Source organism: Cygnus olor, chromosome 12 (assembly GCF_009769625.2).
Source record: "Cygnus olor isolate bCygOlo1 chromosome 12, bCygOlo1.pri.v2, whole genome shotgun sequence".
Classification (NCBI taxonomy): Eukaryota; Metazoa; Chordata; class Aves; order Anseriformes; family Anatidae; genus Cygnus; species Cygnus olor.
In genome coordinates, this window is record NC_049180.1 from 12,125,928 (window position 1) to 12,142,432 (window position 16,505).

Genomic DNA, 16,505 nt, shown 5'->3' on the forward strand with positions numbered 1-16,505 from the left:
GCTGAAAGAGACTTTAATGATGGGACTTGTTTTTTTTTTTTTTTTCCTTCCTCTAGCCCAAGGGATGAGGTTGAAGAAAAGCACAAGAGCTCTTCCTATCATCGACACAGCTACCACCTGCTGCAGCACGACAGCCAGGATGCTAGTGCAGAACAAAGGTACAAGAGTGCTCAGCCCCCTCTCTCGCCCTGCATGGACTCAGTTCAGGCTGCATTCGTGCTTCTGTCCCCAGCAAGCCTTCACGTGTGGGGTGAATGTCTTTGCTTTGTCTCCTGACTTAATGTGTGTATGCAGTCCAGCTTCCGTAATGTTCTGGTGACTTCAACTAATCATGATTGGCCTCCGGACATTGTCCAATTTACCCTCTGTAGGGGAAGGTTTGGCTGTACTGCCCCTAAGAGCATGGCCAGGCTTGGTTTAAGTACTAGTGTAACCTTACTAAAGGAGCAGTAAATCCTGTGCCTTAGATAAGGTAGCGAAGGTATCTTAGGAGTCAGTTTCTTTTCTGACATCTTTTCTCCTTCATGAGCCACCCTAAAGCTCCATGGGCAGGTCCTGTGTACCTGGTGAGCTCAGACCTGTTTGACATCTGAGGGTTCATTCATAATCTACACTTTAATTCAGAGTCTGTATTGGATGGCTGGTCAGCAGCTGAAAGACCCCAAGGTGCTGAGGTTCACGCAATTCCTAGGCTCAGTTTGATTCTCCTCGGTTCCTGCAATACTTGCCGCCTTAAGTGCGCTCTGTGTGTAAAACTCGAAGGTTATGCTATGCTTGGGTTCCCTGCTGGGTCAGTGGATGCATCCTAGGGTTTATATGCTAGTGCGTGTATGCAGCAAGAACAGACGCCCCTTGCCATACTGCCTGGACCGCAGTTGTCTGTAATGCAGAGACCCTGCAGGTCCTGTCACGCAGCACTCGGCAGACCCAGATCAAAATGGAGCAGCCTCTGCTGAGCTCTGTAGAGGTCTCTGTGTTAAAGATCAAGGTGGGAGGCATCCTCAGCTGAGTGACTCTGGACGTGTGTGGGTGCAGAGCAGTGTGTGAACTCCTCTCCTTCTAGTGAAGGCTGATGGTGTCCAGTACTGCAAGTGATGTCCTCTCCCCTGCTGTTCCTTCATAGTGACCATGATGATGAAGTTGCAAGTTTGGCTTCTACGTCAGGTGGATTTGGTGCCAAAGCGTCTACGCAGAGGCTGCCTGTGAAGGACTGGAAAGCCAAGGCATCCCCTCGGGCTTCCCCAAAGCTAAAGCGGAAGGGCAAGAAAGATGACGGGTACGCTGGGCTTGCCAGGATATGAGTGGCTGTGGGACCAGCTGTGCAGGACCTGACAGAGCTAATAGCAGCAGGGCTAGGGTCTGAGGCTGGGCTCTGGCCAAGTGTTCCCAACCCTCATCCTGTTTTGCACGTAGGAGCAACCCCACAGAAAGTGTTGCTGGCTACTCAGATGTGGGTTGTTTGTTACTTAGAAGAGTGGGAGGAGGTTGTGCCCTGCCTTTCCAGCTGGGACTCAAAATCCAAAGTGTAGCCTGGGCTTCAGAAGAATTTATGGGGAGGTAAATTGCACATTGGGTGGGGGACACTGGATCCATTTGCCAGTTTCATTGAAGGCTTCATTGGAACTGTGACACTGAGTATAGCTTAATAAGGCCTCGATTTCTGGTTGGCTTTTGAACGCTGGCACAGTGCCTGTGTTCAACAATACCTATCCTTTGTTACCTGCTTGCTGCTTTTGTGTGTTTCTAAACGTGCCTATATGAATGTCTTGCAAGGGAAAATTGATGACTGGAATGAGCTGCCCATGGCAAATTAGGCCAACGTGTCTGCATTAATGTGAGGAAAGTAGCACAGCTTCCCTTGAGGGGCTTTCTCCTCTTCTTATGTTCCCATGGCTCCATGATTTGGATCTCTAGCTGTGCAGATTACCTTGTGGTGTTAAATTTCTGGCTGTGGTCCTTTACAGTGACACCCAGAAGTTATTAGCCTCAGAAATGCCTTTCATTTTTCCTGCCTTAGTCCTTTTAAAGTTGCTGAATGGATGCTGTCTGGGAAATACAAATGTGTACTTTCCTTCTGGTAGTGTTTGTTCATAATTTGTGACTTTGGAATTGTACAATATTAGTGGATTAGTTCAATGTTTTTCTTTGTTGTGCTGGAATGCATCACTGCTTTCTTCACCTTCAGAGCTGGAATCATTCTAGATGATTTGAAACTCATTAATTCTGTATTTAACAAGTGGGTACTAGTTGTGTTTTTTTTCTTTCCTAAATATTAGGAGACCTTCAAAGGCTCTTTGGCAAAGCCTTCCCTGGCTTTGAATTTGGACAAGACTGAAAAATCAGTGTGTATTGTTCTTTGAACAGTCCTCATTAAGCCTTGGCTCAAATCTGTTGTGTGTTGAAAGCAGCCCTGTGAAGGGACCAGTCTGTAAGGATGTTAAGGGCCTGGAAATAGTGGAAATGTTGGAGTCACGGTGCCGTGGGGACTGGGACTTCCTTACTTTCCTGTTGCTCTCATATTATACTAGGCAAAACAGAAGCATGAGCTGGGTATAAAATCTAAAGCAACCTGTAGGGTGTGGGATCTGTTTTGGCAGAAGCCATAATCAGAGAAGTTAATTGACATAATTGAATTACTACTTTTCTCTTTTACTCCAGGGATGTGAACCAGTCACCAAGATCATCTAACAACCAGGTGAGTCAGAGCTGCTCCTGCCATCCCTTCCAAGGGCCTGTGCTTCAATTCTGTTCACTGTCATACTAAAGACCTGTTCCTTGAAGTGCCACGGGCCCCCTGCACTTGGGCTTGGCATTGTTCCAGTTTGTGACTTGTGCAGCAGAGAAGGAGCTGCTTAATGTTGTCCAGGCTGATGGCTTACTTTTCACTTCTGCATGTTGATTTGCATTTCTGTGTTCTCACAAGCCCTGTTTCATCCAAAATTTTACCAGTCCTTTCCTCTTCCCTGTTGAGCCAACTTGCATGCATTGGCAGCAGGATAAGCTGTTCCCAACAAACTGAGGATCACAGTGGCACTGGCTTGTTGGAGTTACTTTTCCCTGCTGGTAGCACTTTTGTGTCTGTTAGAAAATGCACTCAGCAGAGTGGTGTTCACTTCTTAAACTGCCCTTACATGTGTGTGTTTCCTTTAGACTTTTTGAGCAGCTGAAGAGACCGTTATAGATGTGTACTTCTCTGGTTGCTTGATTATTCACAAATAAGTGAGAGAGCTGAAAGAGTGCTCTAGGAAAACTCCTCCTTATTCTACTTATTGCACAGCGCTTTCATAAGCATTTGAGGTCCTTATTCAGAGTGAATAGGGTCTGTCTTCTGATTTCTTTTAAATGCCAAAACTTTGAAGGGGGTCTTGAATGTAAACAGTTCAGGATATTTAAAGCAAACATTTGTGAATTCCATATGGACACTTCATATACCTTGCTGTATCAATTTATTTCTTGGGATTAAATTCTTAGAAATAGGCATTTAAGCTGGCCCAATTTCTGCATTGTGTGTTGTGCTTCAGTCTCCAGCACAGGGCTCAACTCAATACCTAGCAGAAAGCTTGACTGACCTCTGATCCTGTTAGAAATGAGTGCTTGTCCTCTCCACACACAGGTGACACCGGAGTTCCAGGATGAGCTGATGTGTATACTGAGGAGCCAACAGCGGGAGCTCTCTGAGCTGCGTCAGAACCAGATGGAGCTGCTGCAGAGACTCACCGATCACCTTGATGCCATTCAGAGCTCCCTCATGGGCCATGTGGAGAGGGTGATTGACTCCCAGCAGGAGCAGGAGCGTATCCTTGTTTGCAAATGGTGCATGGGAATTACGGAGTGGAAGGCTGCAAGGCAGACTAGAAACGTGAGGAAAGCTGAGGAAGTTCAACAATCTTAGTAGCATGGGCCATAGATGTCATAAAAGGCCTGGATGCCATATAACTATTTCAGTTCCTCTCGCTCCCTTTCCAAGGGAGAGAAATTCAAAAGTAGAATGGAGAAGAACTGCTCCTTCCTCTATGCCCCTAAATCTTCAGGTAGCCTATGATGGCCACAAGTGCTGTTATGCTGGTGTAGACCGGATATGTTACCCTACAGGGGTATTCTGTTTTCTGTATTGGTCTTGGATTTTCCTTTTTGACCATCAAGCTGATATTTTCATAGACAATTCAGAGAGCTTTCTACTGAAGTTCAGAGTCTGGAGTTAGAATGAATTTTTCCCATCTGCATAACTTCCTATCTGTGCTGAGTTTTGCCAGCAGTTGAGCTCTTTTCATTTGAGTTGAACTCTTTTCAGTGGAGAGATCCACCTATGTGCTTTGCAGCCAGGCATAGTTTTAGTGATGGTGAATAATTTTATATGAAAACTTTTGCCATCTCTGCTTCTGGCTGATTTGTGCTGAATGTCATACCTCTGTGGTGAATCTCGCTCTCACTTTCCTTCTGTTTGGGAAAATGACTGTGTGTTCCTGTAAGTTGTTTTTGCCACTGCTTTCTTAATTTACTGGAAGATCTTGCCTCTTTAATTCTGTGGCCGCTTACTTTATTTAATAGCCTTTGATAGACAGTGATCTAGGGTGCTTTTTTTTCCTCCTAAAGATGAACACGCATCTCAGTGCATGTTAGCTCACGAGGTATGACTGGCTTTTATTAGGCCTGGGTTTACATACACTTCACTTGTGACCAGTTCCATCCTGTAGAAAAGTTTTTACCAATTTCACTTCCAATGTATGTTGGACTCTTTGCATATTGGTTTCGGTCGTACGTTGGCTGGGACAGAGTTATTTTCTTCATAGCAGGTGGTATGGTGCCGTGTTTTGGATTTTTGACCAAAACAGCCGATAACAATAGCTGACACATTGGTTTTAGCTGACCAGTGTCAAGGCCTTCTCTGTTTCTCATGCTGCCCTGCCAGCAAGTAGGCTGTGGGGGTGCCCAAGAAGCTGGGAGGGGACACATCCAGGACAGCTGACCAAGGGGACGTTCCATACTGCATGGCATTGTACTCAGCAGTAAAAGCTGGGAGAGGAGTGAGGAAGGTGGATGTTTGGAGTTATGGCGTTTGTCTTTCCAAGTAACCATTATGCGTGATGAAGCCCTGCTTTCCTGGAAGTGGCTGAACGTCTGCATGCTGATGGGAAGTAGAGAAAGAATTCCTTATGTTGCTTGGCTTGTGCGAGCACCTTTTGCTTTACCTATTGAACTGTCTGTATCGCAACCCATGACTTTTCTCACTTTCACCCTTCAAATCTTCTCCCTCATCCTGCTGTGAGGAGTGAACGAGTGGCTGTGTGGGGCTCAGCTGCCTATGGGGGTTAACCTGCAACACATTGGGAGCACTACTGTCAGTCTTTTAGCTGTTTGGTTTCTCTACCATGATTTCCAGAGGTATTTTCTCACCCTGATAATTTGTTTGAGAGCCCTGTTGTTTCTAGGGAGGCATCAGCAACATTCTAGACCTCTCTTTCACCAGAGCTGCAAACTTTCTCTCACTGTGCCTCTGGAGGTGAGGCTAGTGTCCATCCTTCTAGGATGGGAGTGTTGAGGGTAGGGAGGATCTGTTGTTTGTGATCCTTAACGTGCATGCTCCTTAGAGAGAAGACTGGACCGAGCACTGACGGAAGGACAGCAGCGCAATGGGCAGCTCCAGGAGCATCTGTCTCAGCAGCTCTCTCAGTCCCTTTCCACTGCTGTGTGTAACCGCCTGGAGAGGACCGTTCGTGAGGAGATGAAGAAGACAGTACCCCAGTGTGAGTTTTGCTGCCTGGGCTCTGAAGGTGGATCTGTGCAGTTAGCCCAGAAGGGGTGGAAAGCGTGCTGTATGAAGGTGGTGGTGCTCCATGAAGCAGGAATTAGGTTACAGGAAGACTAGACATTGCACTGTGAGCTGTTGTGGACCCCACTGTAGTCTGAGAAGAGTTGTGGGGTGGAAGGATATGAGGCTCCCAGAGGGGGGGGGAATACCTTTCCAAAATGCGTGGTCTGATCTTCCATTCTAATTCACAAAGCTTTTGGAATCTATTCTGTGGAGGAAGGCAAAAGAGGCTAATAGGTTTGTAAATGTTGTGATTTAACGGAAGCAAGCTTCAGCTTGTCTTTGCTCTTCCTTGGCACACTATCATCATTCGTATGAGTGGTCGTAGTTTGTAGAAATGCGGGTTGGAAAGTCTTCTGCAGTCTTTGGTATCCACTGTTCTGCTTGAAGTAGGGTTGCCCACTGTCCTAAATCAGGTCAGCTGCGACTTTGGATGAGTCCTGAAAGCCTTCAAGGTTGGAGATTCCACAGCTTCTCTGGTGACTTGCAGAGCCACACCACCTTCCTGGCAAAAAGTTTCTCCTACTGTCCAACCTTAGCTTCCCAAGTCAGAGCTTGTGACCGTTGCCTGTATGTGGGTCGTGTGGCACCTCCAGGAATAGTTTGACTTCACTTTCTTTTTCAGGTTTTGAAGAGTGACGCTAGGCTTAAAGCTGCGACTTTGACATGTTTTTGTTCTGACTAGGCATTTCCAAGAGCATGGACCCTGTTGCTAGCCAGCTGAGTAACACTATTGCCACCAAGCTCACTGCTGTTGAGGGGACGCTGAAAGAGAGCATCACCAAGCTAGTGAAATCAAAGGTAAGGAGAACCAGACCGTAGGTATTCCCAAGGACACTGATTTATGATCTGCCTGGGTAGTGACTCCTCATACCTCTTTCACTCACCTGTATCTTTAGGTGGGTCTGAGGTCAGTTTAGCTGCCTGTGTTCGTAGCTCTCTTCTGGTCTCATCAAGAGAGCAAGCTCTTTGTGTACTCCCCTGCCTGTTTTGCCTCGTTAGACCTTTCTTTCATTTACTGAGTTGTTCATTTTCTGTTAAAGCAGAGGCTTTCACTGGAGCAAATTGTTGTAGGGCCACCTCAGTTAGCCAAGTGGTGAAAGTTTGACTTGCTCTTTTGCTCTTTACGCTGTTCTCCATTTCTACATTATTTAGGGAGCAGCAGCTTGTTAGTTACATTGGTGGGCAATGGTGGATGGTGGGAGGGGAGGAGGAAGGGGAAGAAGAAAAGAGCCATGCCTGACTGCACCACCCTCCCTTGTTCTCACGCTGAACTACAGGGAAATGGTGAAGTTCCTGGGTAGTCCCTCAGGCATCCCCCCTCAGCAAGTAGATGCTCTGCCTGCCGTAGTCGTGGTGGAGCTTAGAGGAAGGAGTTCAGCTGCCCAGGGAATTCACACTTCTGACTGACAGTGGATTGTCCTTGTCTGGTGTGGGTGTGTTGCAGGAACATACAAGGTTTGTTCACATCTTTATCCTGCAGCAGGCTGTTAATTTTCTGCACCCTCTTCTGTGTGTGCTTGTAAGAACCTTACAGATAGCATTGTGAGGGCAACGGCTGACACCCTGCAGGGGACAATCCAGTCGGCCTACAGGGAAGCGTTCCAGAGCGTGGTGTTGCCAGCCTTTGAGAAGAGCTGCCAGTCCATGTTCCAGCAAATCAATGATACCTTCAAGCAGGGCACACAGGAATGTGAGTAGTTTTTCTTTCTAAGTTTTCTCTACGCAGCATGTTCATGTTAGAGACTGACAAGTTGACTTATGGCTTTTAGAGTTTCAGTGGTAACTGTTTAACCTCTTAGTCCATCTGTGTGGTCTGAAAGCATTTCCCTTCCACTCTTGGGAAATGGAAACACAATTGAGGAGATTTTTATAGGTGGTACTATAAGAACAGAGATTTACATCTGGTCTTTGTAACCCATGTAGCAAAACACTTGGTCTCATTGTGTTAATCTGTGACTTCATTTCTTGAGTAGTAAGGCCCAGCTGTAGAATTACTCCCACCCTAAAGCCCAGCTATAGAATTACCCCATCCTGCCATCAGGAAGATGATATTTGTAGAAGGCAACACGCCTGCGTAATCTCAGATGGGTAGTAGAACTGGGGACATCTAGAAAAGGATATGGGGATGACCAGAGGTTAAATAGTGGTTGAAACAATGTAGTCATGGTCAGCCTAGAAAAAAGGAAACTATGCACTTCAGTAAGGAAAGGAAGGTGTGCGCTGATGCACTGGAGAAGATTTTTCTTGTGTTTAGGTTTGGAATCCAGTTCAGTGGACTTCCGGGAGGCCAGACAGGTATTGTTCTGCAGGGCTGTTCTCTGAGTGCCACCATAAGCAACTTCTGTTGTCCCTAGATCTGTAGAGTGTCTCCAGCTACTGTTCATTTTGCACCCTTTGTTTTCCTTACAAGTCTCCCACAAGTACATAGAGCTGCTTCTCCCTTTTTTATCAGTCTGGTTTACAAAATAGTTAAAAATGCAGCTTTTTGATCTCTACAAACATCAATTTTTGTCAGAAATGTTCCTCTTCTTTCTCTTACTAACTTAATTGGCATTGAACTCCATCAGTAGTGCAGATTACAACTCATATTGTGTATGAAATACTCGCACCCCCACCTTTATCTTGCTATGAACAAACAGTGTCTGTAAAGGTCTATTGCAAGAGGATTCTCAGCTTTATTGCTGTGTCATAAAATCCTGTGTGATGCAGAGGATGGAAGCAGGGTTTCTATGTTAGCATAGCACAGCCCAAAACAAGGCTTGTGCACTTTCTCTTCTCCCACACTTGTACGCTGGCTCAGTTACTGGTTCTGCTGGAGAATGTGTGGAGCCTGGCAGAAGGATTTTGGCCCTGACCATCTCTACAGTGCTGATGGACAAAATGTCTTCCTCTTTGGTTGTTGCAGACATCCAGCAGCTTGAGACTCACATGAAGAACAAGAAGGCGCGAGAACAGGAGGCCCGGGACCCGTTGCTGAATCAGCTTCGACAGCTCATCAGCACCTTCCAGAGCACCACCGAGCAGCTGGCTTCCACTGTCACAGCCAGTGTACACGCTGAGGTGCAGCATCAGCTGCATATTATCGTGGGCAAGTAAGTTGGCAGCTGGGCTTGTTGAAAGAGATGTCGGTGAGAGGCACGGGTGCATAACGAAACCTCTTTTCAGTGTCCCATGTGCATGTTGGAGGACAGAAGGACCTAAGGCAGCCCAAAAGCACACTCGCATCAGACTAGCCTTTCTGTCCCAAAATGATCTTTGGGTCTTTTGAAGGCTTTTCCTCTTTACTCTGTGTCCTGAGGCATACCAAAAGTTTTGCAGGCTACTCTGTCCTCCCAGCTCTTCTGCAGCAATTCCTCTTGGCTATCCTGGTTTCAAGATGTGATCTTGGCAGTGCGTGCCTTCAGCATATGCAAACCATGAAGCTGGTGGCAGGTTGGCAGCATTAAGACTGGCTTGGCTGGTGGTTACCTGCAGGGCAGAATGCCCCCGTCTATTTTAAGCTATCGGAGCATATGTCTGAGTACACAGGGGTCATCAAGGGAGAGCAAACATGAGCAAACGTGCCAGGAAGGATACCAGACTAAATTACAGTCTCGCTGCATGTGCTGTGCTTGCTCCCAGGGAAGCCCTGCTAGTCTACCTGCAGTAGGGCAGGTCTGATGCTTTTGTACCCTTTGTAAGAGGGATCCCACTCTTGGGGAACACTGCATGTAAGGGATTGATGTAGAAAGCTGGGCCCTTTCATAGGTGTATCTAGAGCTTAGTCACCTTGCTTGTAGGCCAGATATACAGTATTTTAAATCTTTGATATAATGGGAATTAATTCCCATTATAATTACTTTTCCACACAGAATCCCAGCATCTTCAGTATGCACCCTGGGATGTTGTGTTGTTGCCACAGTGCTTCCTTGTGCAGCATGTTTCTGATGCCTGTGCCTCAGAACAATTTGTATCAACCCTTTGGGAGCAAGCAAGCAAGCCTGTGCTTTCTCACTGCTACAGGCTTTGCGCAACATAGTCCCTCAGCTCTTGATTTTCAGATAAACCTTTGTTTTCTTTTAGCCTGCAGGAGTCTATTTTGGCCCAGGTGCAGAGAGTCATTAAAGGAGAAGTGAGCCTGGCTATGAAGGAGCAGCAAGCAGCAGTGACCTCAAGCATTGTCCAGGCAATGCGTTCAGCAGCAGGGACTCCGATCCCCTCTGCTCACTTGGACTTCCAGTCTCAGCAAACTCACATCCTTCAGCTGCTCCAGCAGGGGCACCTCAACCAAGCTTTCCAGCAGGTACATAGGCTTCCTTGTAGTGAGCAGCACTGCTTGTTGGGGGGCAAAGTGAGGGGAAAAATGGCTTCTTGAGGTGGGGACATAACTCCACAAAACTCAGAGTTGGCTGAAAAGACCTGTGGGTGCAGACCGCTGAAGAGGTGCAGTTGCAGTCACACAGGCCAGGCCAGAGCTGTGCCTGCACCGTGATTTGATGGCAGTGAAGTTCCTTCTTCCTTGCCCTGTCAAGCCAGCATCAGTGCTGCAGTAAGCCAGCTGACTGCCATCAGCACTGGCACGTAGCGCACCCCTGAAGAGCAACAGCTTCCTAAGCCTCTCCGGGCAGATCTACCAGCTGAGGCCTGACCTTGTCTTTGCCTTTGACTATCTAGGCAGATGCATTTGAGCTGCTGCAGACACACTCCACTGGGAATAGCAGCAATGCTGTGTTGGTGAGCTGCAAACGTGGCCCTGTTCCATGCTGCTAACTGACCTGCTCCCCTGTGGCTGGTTGTGGACTGCTACCTCCCTGTTCAGCTTAGAACAGACACAGGTGTCCTCTGAGTGTAGACAAAACCTAAACAGGGTCCTGTTTGCGCATACTGTGGGGTTTGCAGAGAGCTCTGCTCCCAGAGGAGGCTGGCAGTCATTGAGCTGCCCCACGGCAGATGGCTGTCCCATGCACTGTCCTGTGTTTTTCACCTGCCTGTTGTTTCCTCTGCGTTTCAAGCTTTATCTTCCTTGCAGGCTCTAACAGCAGCTGATCTCAATCTGGTCCTGTATGTTTGTGAGACAGTGGATACTCAGCAAGTATTTGGACAGCATCCATGCCCGCTGTCCCAGCCTGTGCTGCTCTCTCTCATTCAGCAGCTCTCCTCGGATTTGGGTACTCGTACGGAACTGAAGCTGAAGTGAGTATGATCAGAGCACTGGGTTTGAACCCATGCAGGTGTATTCCTGGCTCTGGCTTTAAACTCGCTGCGTGTAGGTGGAAGGTGGTGCTTCTACAAAGGCTGGAACTTCTGCGGCCTGTTACAGGCAAGCAAACAACCCCTAATGACTTGGAAAAAGATAGAGGCATTGCAACAGAAAGCTTTGCTGCCCAGAGGTAGTCACAGAAGGGGTACTTAGCTGTAGGTGCTGTTAGCTCCTAGTATTGGAGTCTGTAAATATTGCTTGCAGTCTGTATAGTGATCGCCTTTAACCAAGGAAACATTCCCGTGTGGGTAAAAAGGGAGGGGTGGTGCCATGCTCCCTAGATAGCTTAACATCCAGAGCCACTTTGCTCTGTCTGTGGTTCTTAACCCGTCACTGGACTTTGTGTAGGCTCATCGTGACTGCTGGAGAGGTTCGGTGGGAGGTGGCAGCAGGAGCTACTGGAAGTAATGTCTGTTAGATGTACTAAGCAAAGCTTGTGTGACAAAGTAGTGACTGTGCTGATGCTTGCCATGAACATTTTTAGATTGTGAGTCAAAACCCTGTAAGATGCCCTGAAAAACGAACTTGTTAAGGTACCTGCAGGTTTTGACCATGGCTTGCACAGAAATTATCTTAAATTGAGTTCTTAAATCAAGTGAACGCTAGGGATAGAGGCTCAAGCCAGAAAAGATGAAAAAGAGCTTTAAATTACAGAAGAGCTCATAAGCAGAGTTAAAGTTGCTGCTAAGTTCAAGCTGATCAGCTAGTGAATACCTTTTGCAGTGACCACACTGGCTTACTCTCGGGCTGTGATTTGAAAGTTCTGATGGCCTGTCTGAACTTTTGAATGGCTTGTTGGTAAAATTCTTGACTTTTTTTTTTTCTCCCACACCTTGCTGGATAGGCAGAGTTATATTGGAAGAAGACCTTAAATATATCCCTGTGTGGAGTAAGCCTCAGTGCTGAGGATTTTTACTGTATAACAAATGACTAAATCAGCTTATGCTAAAAAGCCTAATCAAAGAAAATGTATACAGAGCTCTGACCAGGTATGGCCTGTGGCCAAGTGCCACCTACAGCACTGCAGTGAGATGTAGCTTGCTGTTACGCCTGCTTGGTTGAGGCAGCCAGGTTGTGTAGTATGTACTGCAGCCTGGAAAATACTGGCTGCCCTTGCACGTTGAAGAATGGATAGCTGGACTCTGCCAAAAGTCAGAACTGTTTATTTTTTGGTGGCTGAACTTATGGCACTGAGTATTGTTCTGTGCGGGAGCAGAATTGTGTATCTGCAGTGCTAAAGTGAACGGAATTGGACTGGGATCTCGTGTTGAGTTTGGTTCTAACCCTGGTCTCTTTCCCTCAGTTACTTGGAGGAAGCGGTGATGCACCTGGACCACAGTGACCCCATCACCCGAGACCACATGGGGTCAGTCATGAACCAGGTGCGGCAGAAGCTCTTACAGTTCCTGCAGGTGGAACCCCACAACACGCTGAGCAAGCCTGCCCGCCGCCTCATGATCATGCTTCAGGGCCTGGTCACTCCTGGCATGACCTAGGAGAACCTGGCTATCTTGTGGGCTGCTTCGTGGAAGCCCACCCAGCAGATCCAGTAGTTACTAACCACGTACGGCTTGTGTTAAGAGCTCTTGCCAGGAAATCTATCAACATGTGTGTGATGTCTCTAAGGCAAACGCCATCTGTGTATAGTCCCAGATAGTCACTGAACGCTCACTTGGCTTATTTTCCTAAATAGCCTCTTTTTGAGACATTTAAGTCTCTTCTTCACCTGCCCATCCATCCCTGAGGCCTGGCTGGCCTTCCAAGTCGCATCCAGCAGAAGCCAGTGGATTTCTTACCCCTTTGGTTTGGAGTCTGCTGCTGTCAGCAGAGAAGGGAGGTGTGTGCTGAGCCCAGAGTAAGGGGCTCCTTGTTGGCAAGAAACTAGTACTTGTATCTTAGTCAAGGACTCAAAGCCTTCCTCGGTGCAAGCCACTCCTGGGGAGGATGACTGGGGGGGGGGGCGTAGCAGCTGAACAGGAATGAGTTGGTGGGGGGGGGATAACTGCAGGCTGCGAGCGCCAGGGCCATTGGTTCTGCTGTGTGTGGGAGCATGTCCATGGTTTGGATGTTAGTTTGGATTTACACCGGGATTTTTCTTTTTACCTAAGTTTCGATTTTTTTTTTTTTTGAAATAACATTAAGAACAATTCAATAAACAACTTTTTGAGAAGAAAAAGCAAAAAAAAACTAACCTCCCCCTGCGCTCCCGGGCTGTGCCCGCTCCCCTCCTGCGGGGGCTCGGGGCTCCGGGGCGGGCCGGGGGCGGGCGCGGGGCGGGCCGGGGGCGGCGCGGCGGGGCCGGGGCTGCCGGGGCTGCCGGGGCTGCGGAGCGCGGCACACACCGGGCGGCGGCGGCTCCGCACCATGGGCTGCTGGCGGCTGCTGGGCGTCGTGTGCCCGCTGCTCCTGCAGCTCCTGCACCTCCTGCACCTCGGTGAGCGCCCCGGGACGGCGCGGGGGGCTCGGGGCGGTGGGACGGGACGGGGCGGGGGGCGGCGCGGCCCCTCCGCTGGGCTGGGCACGGCTCCCGCCGGCTCTCCCCGCCTGCCCTCCGTCCCCGGGGGCTGGAGGGGTCGCCCCGCAGGTGCCGGCATCGCCGAGCAGCCCCCGCGGAGCCGAGGCTCCGTTCCCCGCGGGCGTCCCTGCCCCGAAGCGGGCGGGGGCTGAGCCGGTGCTGCGCGGGGGGCCGCGGGTTGCCGGGCCTGGGGAGGTTTTTGCAGGGGCGGTGAAACGATTCGGGTCCTCGCCAAGAGCAGAGCGGCTGTGTCGGTGCGTGCTGGCAGCCAGCGGCGCTCGGCAGCAGCCCCGGGCTTTGACCCCGTGTCCCCTCGAGGCTCCCTGTGGGTGCCGCTCGCCTCCCCCGGAGCTGGGTGTGCTTCGTCCGGGGGGGTTTCTCCTGCCCGCACCTCTCGCCTTGCCCCACCTCGTGCCGAGGCAGTGGGCACGGGCTTGCTTGGACTCGAGCTTGCTGAAAGCGGAGGTGCAGGTCCCGCTCGCCCTGCTGCCGCCTGTGATGGCTGCGACCCGCGTGGCCGGTACCAACCCGCGACTTCTCCCAGCGGCGTGGCCGCGGCGATCTCGGCGCAGAGCTCGGCTGCCCGGCGGGACAGGCCGATGGCACAGGCTTGCCTTCTCTCCGCGCTCGGCCCCAGCTGCGTGGGTCAGGGCCGGATTCCAGGCACTGGGATGCCAGCGGTGTGTCACACGGCTCCCTGGAGACCTCCTGGCAGAATGGGCGACTTTCGGCCGCCTCCTTCCCGTGGGGGAGCCGTCTGCCTTCGACAGGACCAACCTCGCGCCGCTTCAGCCACCCTCAGCTCTCGGAGCTCCCGGCAGCACCGCGCACGGCATTTCCAACAATCTTGCGGCTCCGGTGACGTGGCCAAGCATTCCCGCGTCCTCATCCATCCCAAGGAGCCTTCACGGGGATCCCCGCGGTGCCACTGGCCTCTTTGGAGTCTCTGTTTCTGTCTGTCCCAGCACAGCCCCCCTGTATCAGCCTGGCTGGGAGCAGGAGCGAGCTGGTCCTAGCCAAGGGGGCTGGGATGGAGATGGAGCAGCCCCTCCCTGGGAGCTGTGACCCCAGCTCCGTGTCCGTCCCAGTGCGACATCCCGCCACCGACTTGGGGCTGAACCTGCAAACGCTCCTGGGGACATGGAGCGGGGACACGGGTTGAGCCGCGTGGGTTGGGGCAGTGACTGGGGTCTTCCCTTGGCCCCAAAACCTCCATGCCCCTCTCAGCCTCTGCTTTGTGGGGTCCCTGCAGTGGGAAGGAGAAGCAGAGGCGTTGGGCACCCCCAGCTCTGCCAGGTCCACGGTAGCAGGTCTGGGACACCTGGGGCTCATCCTTTGTGGAGAGCAGCAGGGAACGGCGGCTTCCCGGGGTGAAGCCTGCACTTGTGCCTCTTCTCTCTTTGCTTCTCTTTTTCTTCTCTTCTTGCTGTTAGAGCAGGGGCTTCAGCTTGCTCAGCCAGTTGAGCCTTTGCTTTTGTTTTCTGTGTTGTAGTCACAAATTAATCTTTGCTGTTGGGGGATAAAAGGGCTGGACAGATGGCTCTGGAGAGGAGATCCTGGGAGGCCCGATGCAAAGAGAGCCGTCGTGCAGCTTTTCTGCTGCAGCTAATGGCAGCATTGCTTGTGGGATCCGCAAGGGATCCGTGTGCCACGCTGGGCTCCCGGACCAGGAGCGAGGGTTCGTTCAGCAGGGTGTTTTAATTCCAAGGGCTCCAGAGGAACCCACTCCTGCTCCATGCATGGGCGTGAACCCCACTCCATGGGGCCTCTCAACAACAGCTGCATTTTCCCTTTAAAACCCGACATTTTAATTACTTCACTGCCTCTTTGCTTGCACCAGGAGCAGGCTGAGAAGGATGAACTTTTTGCCATCCTCTTCCTTCTCCTTGGTCCTGCAGCTCTGAATACCGCAGGGAAGCTGTTCTTGAGGAGGGCCAGGCCAGGTCCTTTTGCAGCCTCCAGCCTCCTCAGCCCCTTTTCCTCTGGGGGATTTTGGTTTTTAACGCACCTGAGCCATTTGCCCCTGCAGCATCCCGGCCTGCAGGACCCCAGGCCATCCCCACGCTGCCCTGGAGCACCCCCAGACAGAGCTTCCCCCCCTGTCCTGCCCCCATGGTCATGGGGAGATGACGCTGGTGGGATGCAGGAGGGGACCAGCCCCTCGCCGTATTTCGGAGCCCGCCGTCACCTCTACTTGCTGGGTGATGACCAGCGGGGGCGGGGGGGGGGCTCAGCTCCGTCTCTCCTGTCCCCCTGCAGCCGCCACCCAGGAGCCCGTCAGCATGGCGGGGAAGTGCGACACCATCTACAAGGGCTTCGCCGGCTGCCTCATCAGCCTGGGGGACAGCATGGCCCAGAGCGTCCGGCGGCAGCAGCAGGAGGAGGGCGGCCAGGAGGCGCAGGAGCTGGACACCATCTGCAAGTGAGTGGCCCCATCCCCATCCCTGTCCCTCTGCCCAGCGTGCGTGGGAGCTGCTGGGGGGGCGCCGGCTCCGGTCCCCTCCCCACGCCTGTCCCTGTCCCCCAGGTCCTGGGACGACTTCCACGCCTGCGCCAGCGGGGTGCTGTCGAGCTGCCCCGAGGAGGCGGCCGCCATCTGGGAGTCGCTGCGCCAGGAGTCCCGCAAGATCCAGTTCCAGGGGAACCTGCAGGAGCTGTGCAGCGCCCGGGGGCGCCTGGCCAGCGCCCGGGGCTCGCCGCCTGCCGAGACCAACCAGGCCACACTGCGGGGCTCAGCCACCCTGCGCCGCACCGGCCTCCTGCCCCTGCTGGCCCCGGTGCTGCTGGTGGCCCGGCTCTAGCCCTGCCCGCTGCCGGGGGACCTGGCGATGCCCTGCAGCCCCCACCAGGCCTCGCTCACAGGGCACGGCCCTCTCTCTCCTGGAGCCCTTCAGATGGATTTATATTTATATTTATATTAAAAGATGATTTTACATTTC

General features: G+C 51.3%; 2 protein-coding genes across 5 annotated transcripts in view; both read left to right on the forward strand.

Annotated features, from left to right (window-relative positions):
- EDC4 (enhancer of mRNA decapping 4) overlaps positions 1 to 13,227 on the forward strand; it is a 37,931-nt gene extending 24,704 nt beyond the window's left edge. For 2 of the 4 annotated variants that reach the window (XM_040571330.1, XM_040571331.1), the window contains 11 exons: positions 57 to 158; positions 1,124 to 1,276; positions 2,659 to 2,695; positions 3,614 to 3,794; positions 5,589 to 5,744; positions 6,495 to 6,610; positions 7,337 to 7,502; positions 8,718 to 8,904; positions 9,875 to 10,094; positions 10,821 to 10,984; positions 12,355 to 13,227. In XM_040571330.1, coding sequence (XP_040427264.1) covers positions 57 to 158; positions 1,124 to 1,276; positions 2,659 to 2,695; positions 3,614 to 3,794; positions 5,589 to 5,744; positions 6,495 to 6,610; positions 7,337 to 7,502; positions 8,718 to 8,904; positions 9,875 to 10,094; positions 10,821 to 10,984; positions 12,355 to 12,547 — 1,675 coding nt within the window. In that variant the 3' untranslated portion in view covers positions 12,548 to 13,227. The remainder of the gene's footprint in view (positions 1 to 56; positions 159 to 1,123; positions 1,277 to 2,658; positions 2,696 to 3,613; positions 3,795 to 5,588; positions 5,745 to 6,494; positions 6,611 to 7,336; positions 7,503 to 8,717; positions 8,905 to 9,874; positions 10,095 to 10,820; positions 10,985 to 12,354) is intronic. The other 2 variants (XM_040571332.1, XM_040571333.1) reach the window with 1 other exon arrangement.
- A 241-nt stretch (positions 13,228 to 13,468) lies between these two features.
- NRN1L (neuritin 1 like) lies at positions 13,469 to 16,505 on the forward strand. Its single transcript, XM_040571500.1, has 3 exons — positions 13,469 to 13,485; positions 15,826 to 15,988; positions 16,094 to 16,505. Exons 2-3 carry the CDS (start codon positions 15,849 to 15,851, stop codon positions 16,365 to 16,367), a joined length of 414 nt encoding a protein of 137 aa, XP_040427434.1. The 5' UTR covers positions 13,469 to 13,485; positions 15,826 to 15,848; the 3' UTR covers positions 16,368 to 16,505.

Bases quoted from the DNA above. Each gene is read 5' to 3' on its own strand.
- NRN1L (XM_040571500.1), top strand. From the start codon at position 15,849: ATGGCGGGGAAGTGCGACACCATCTACAAGGGCTTCGCCGGCTGCCTC. The intron at 15,989-16,093 runs GTGAGTGGCCCC...CCTGTCCCCCAG, and splicing joins GAGCTGGACACCATCTGCAA to GTCCTGGGACGACTTCCACG.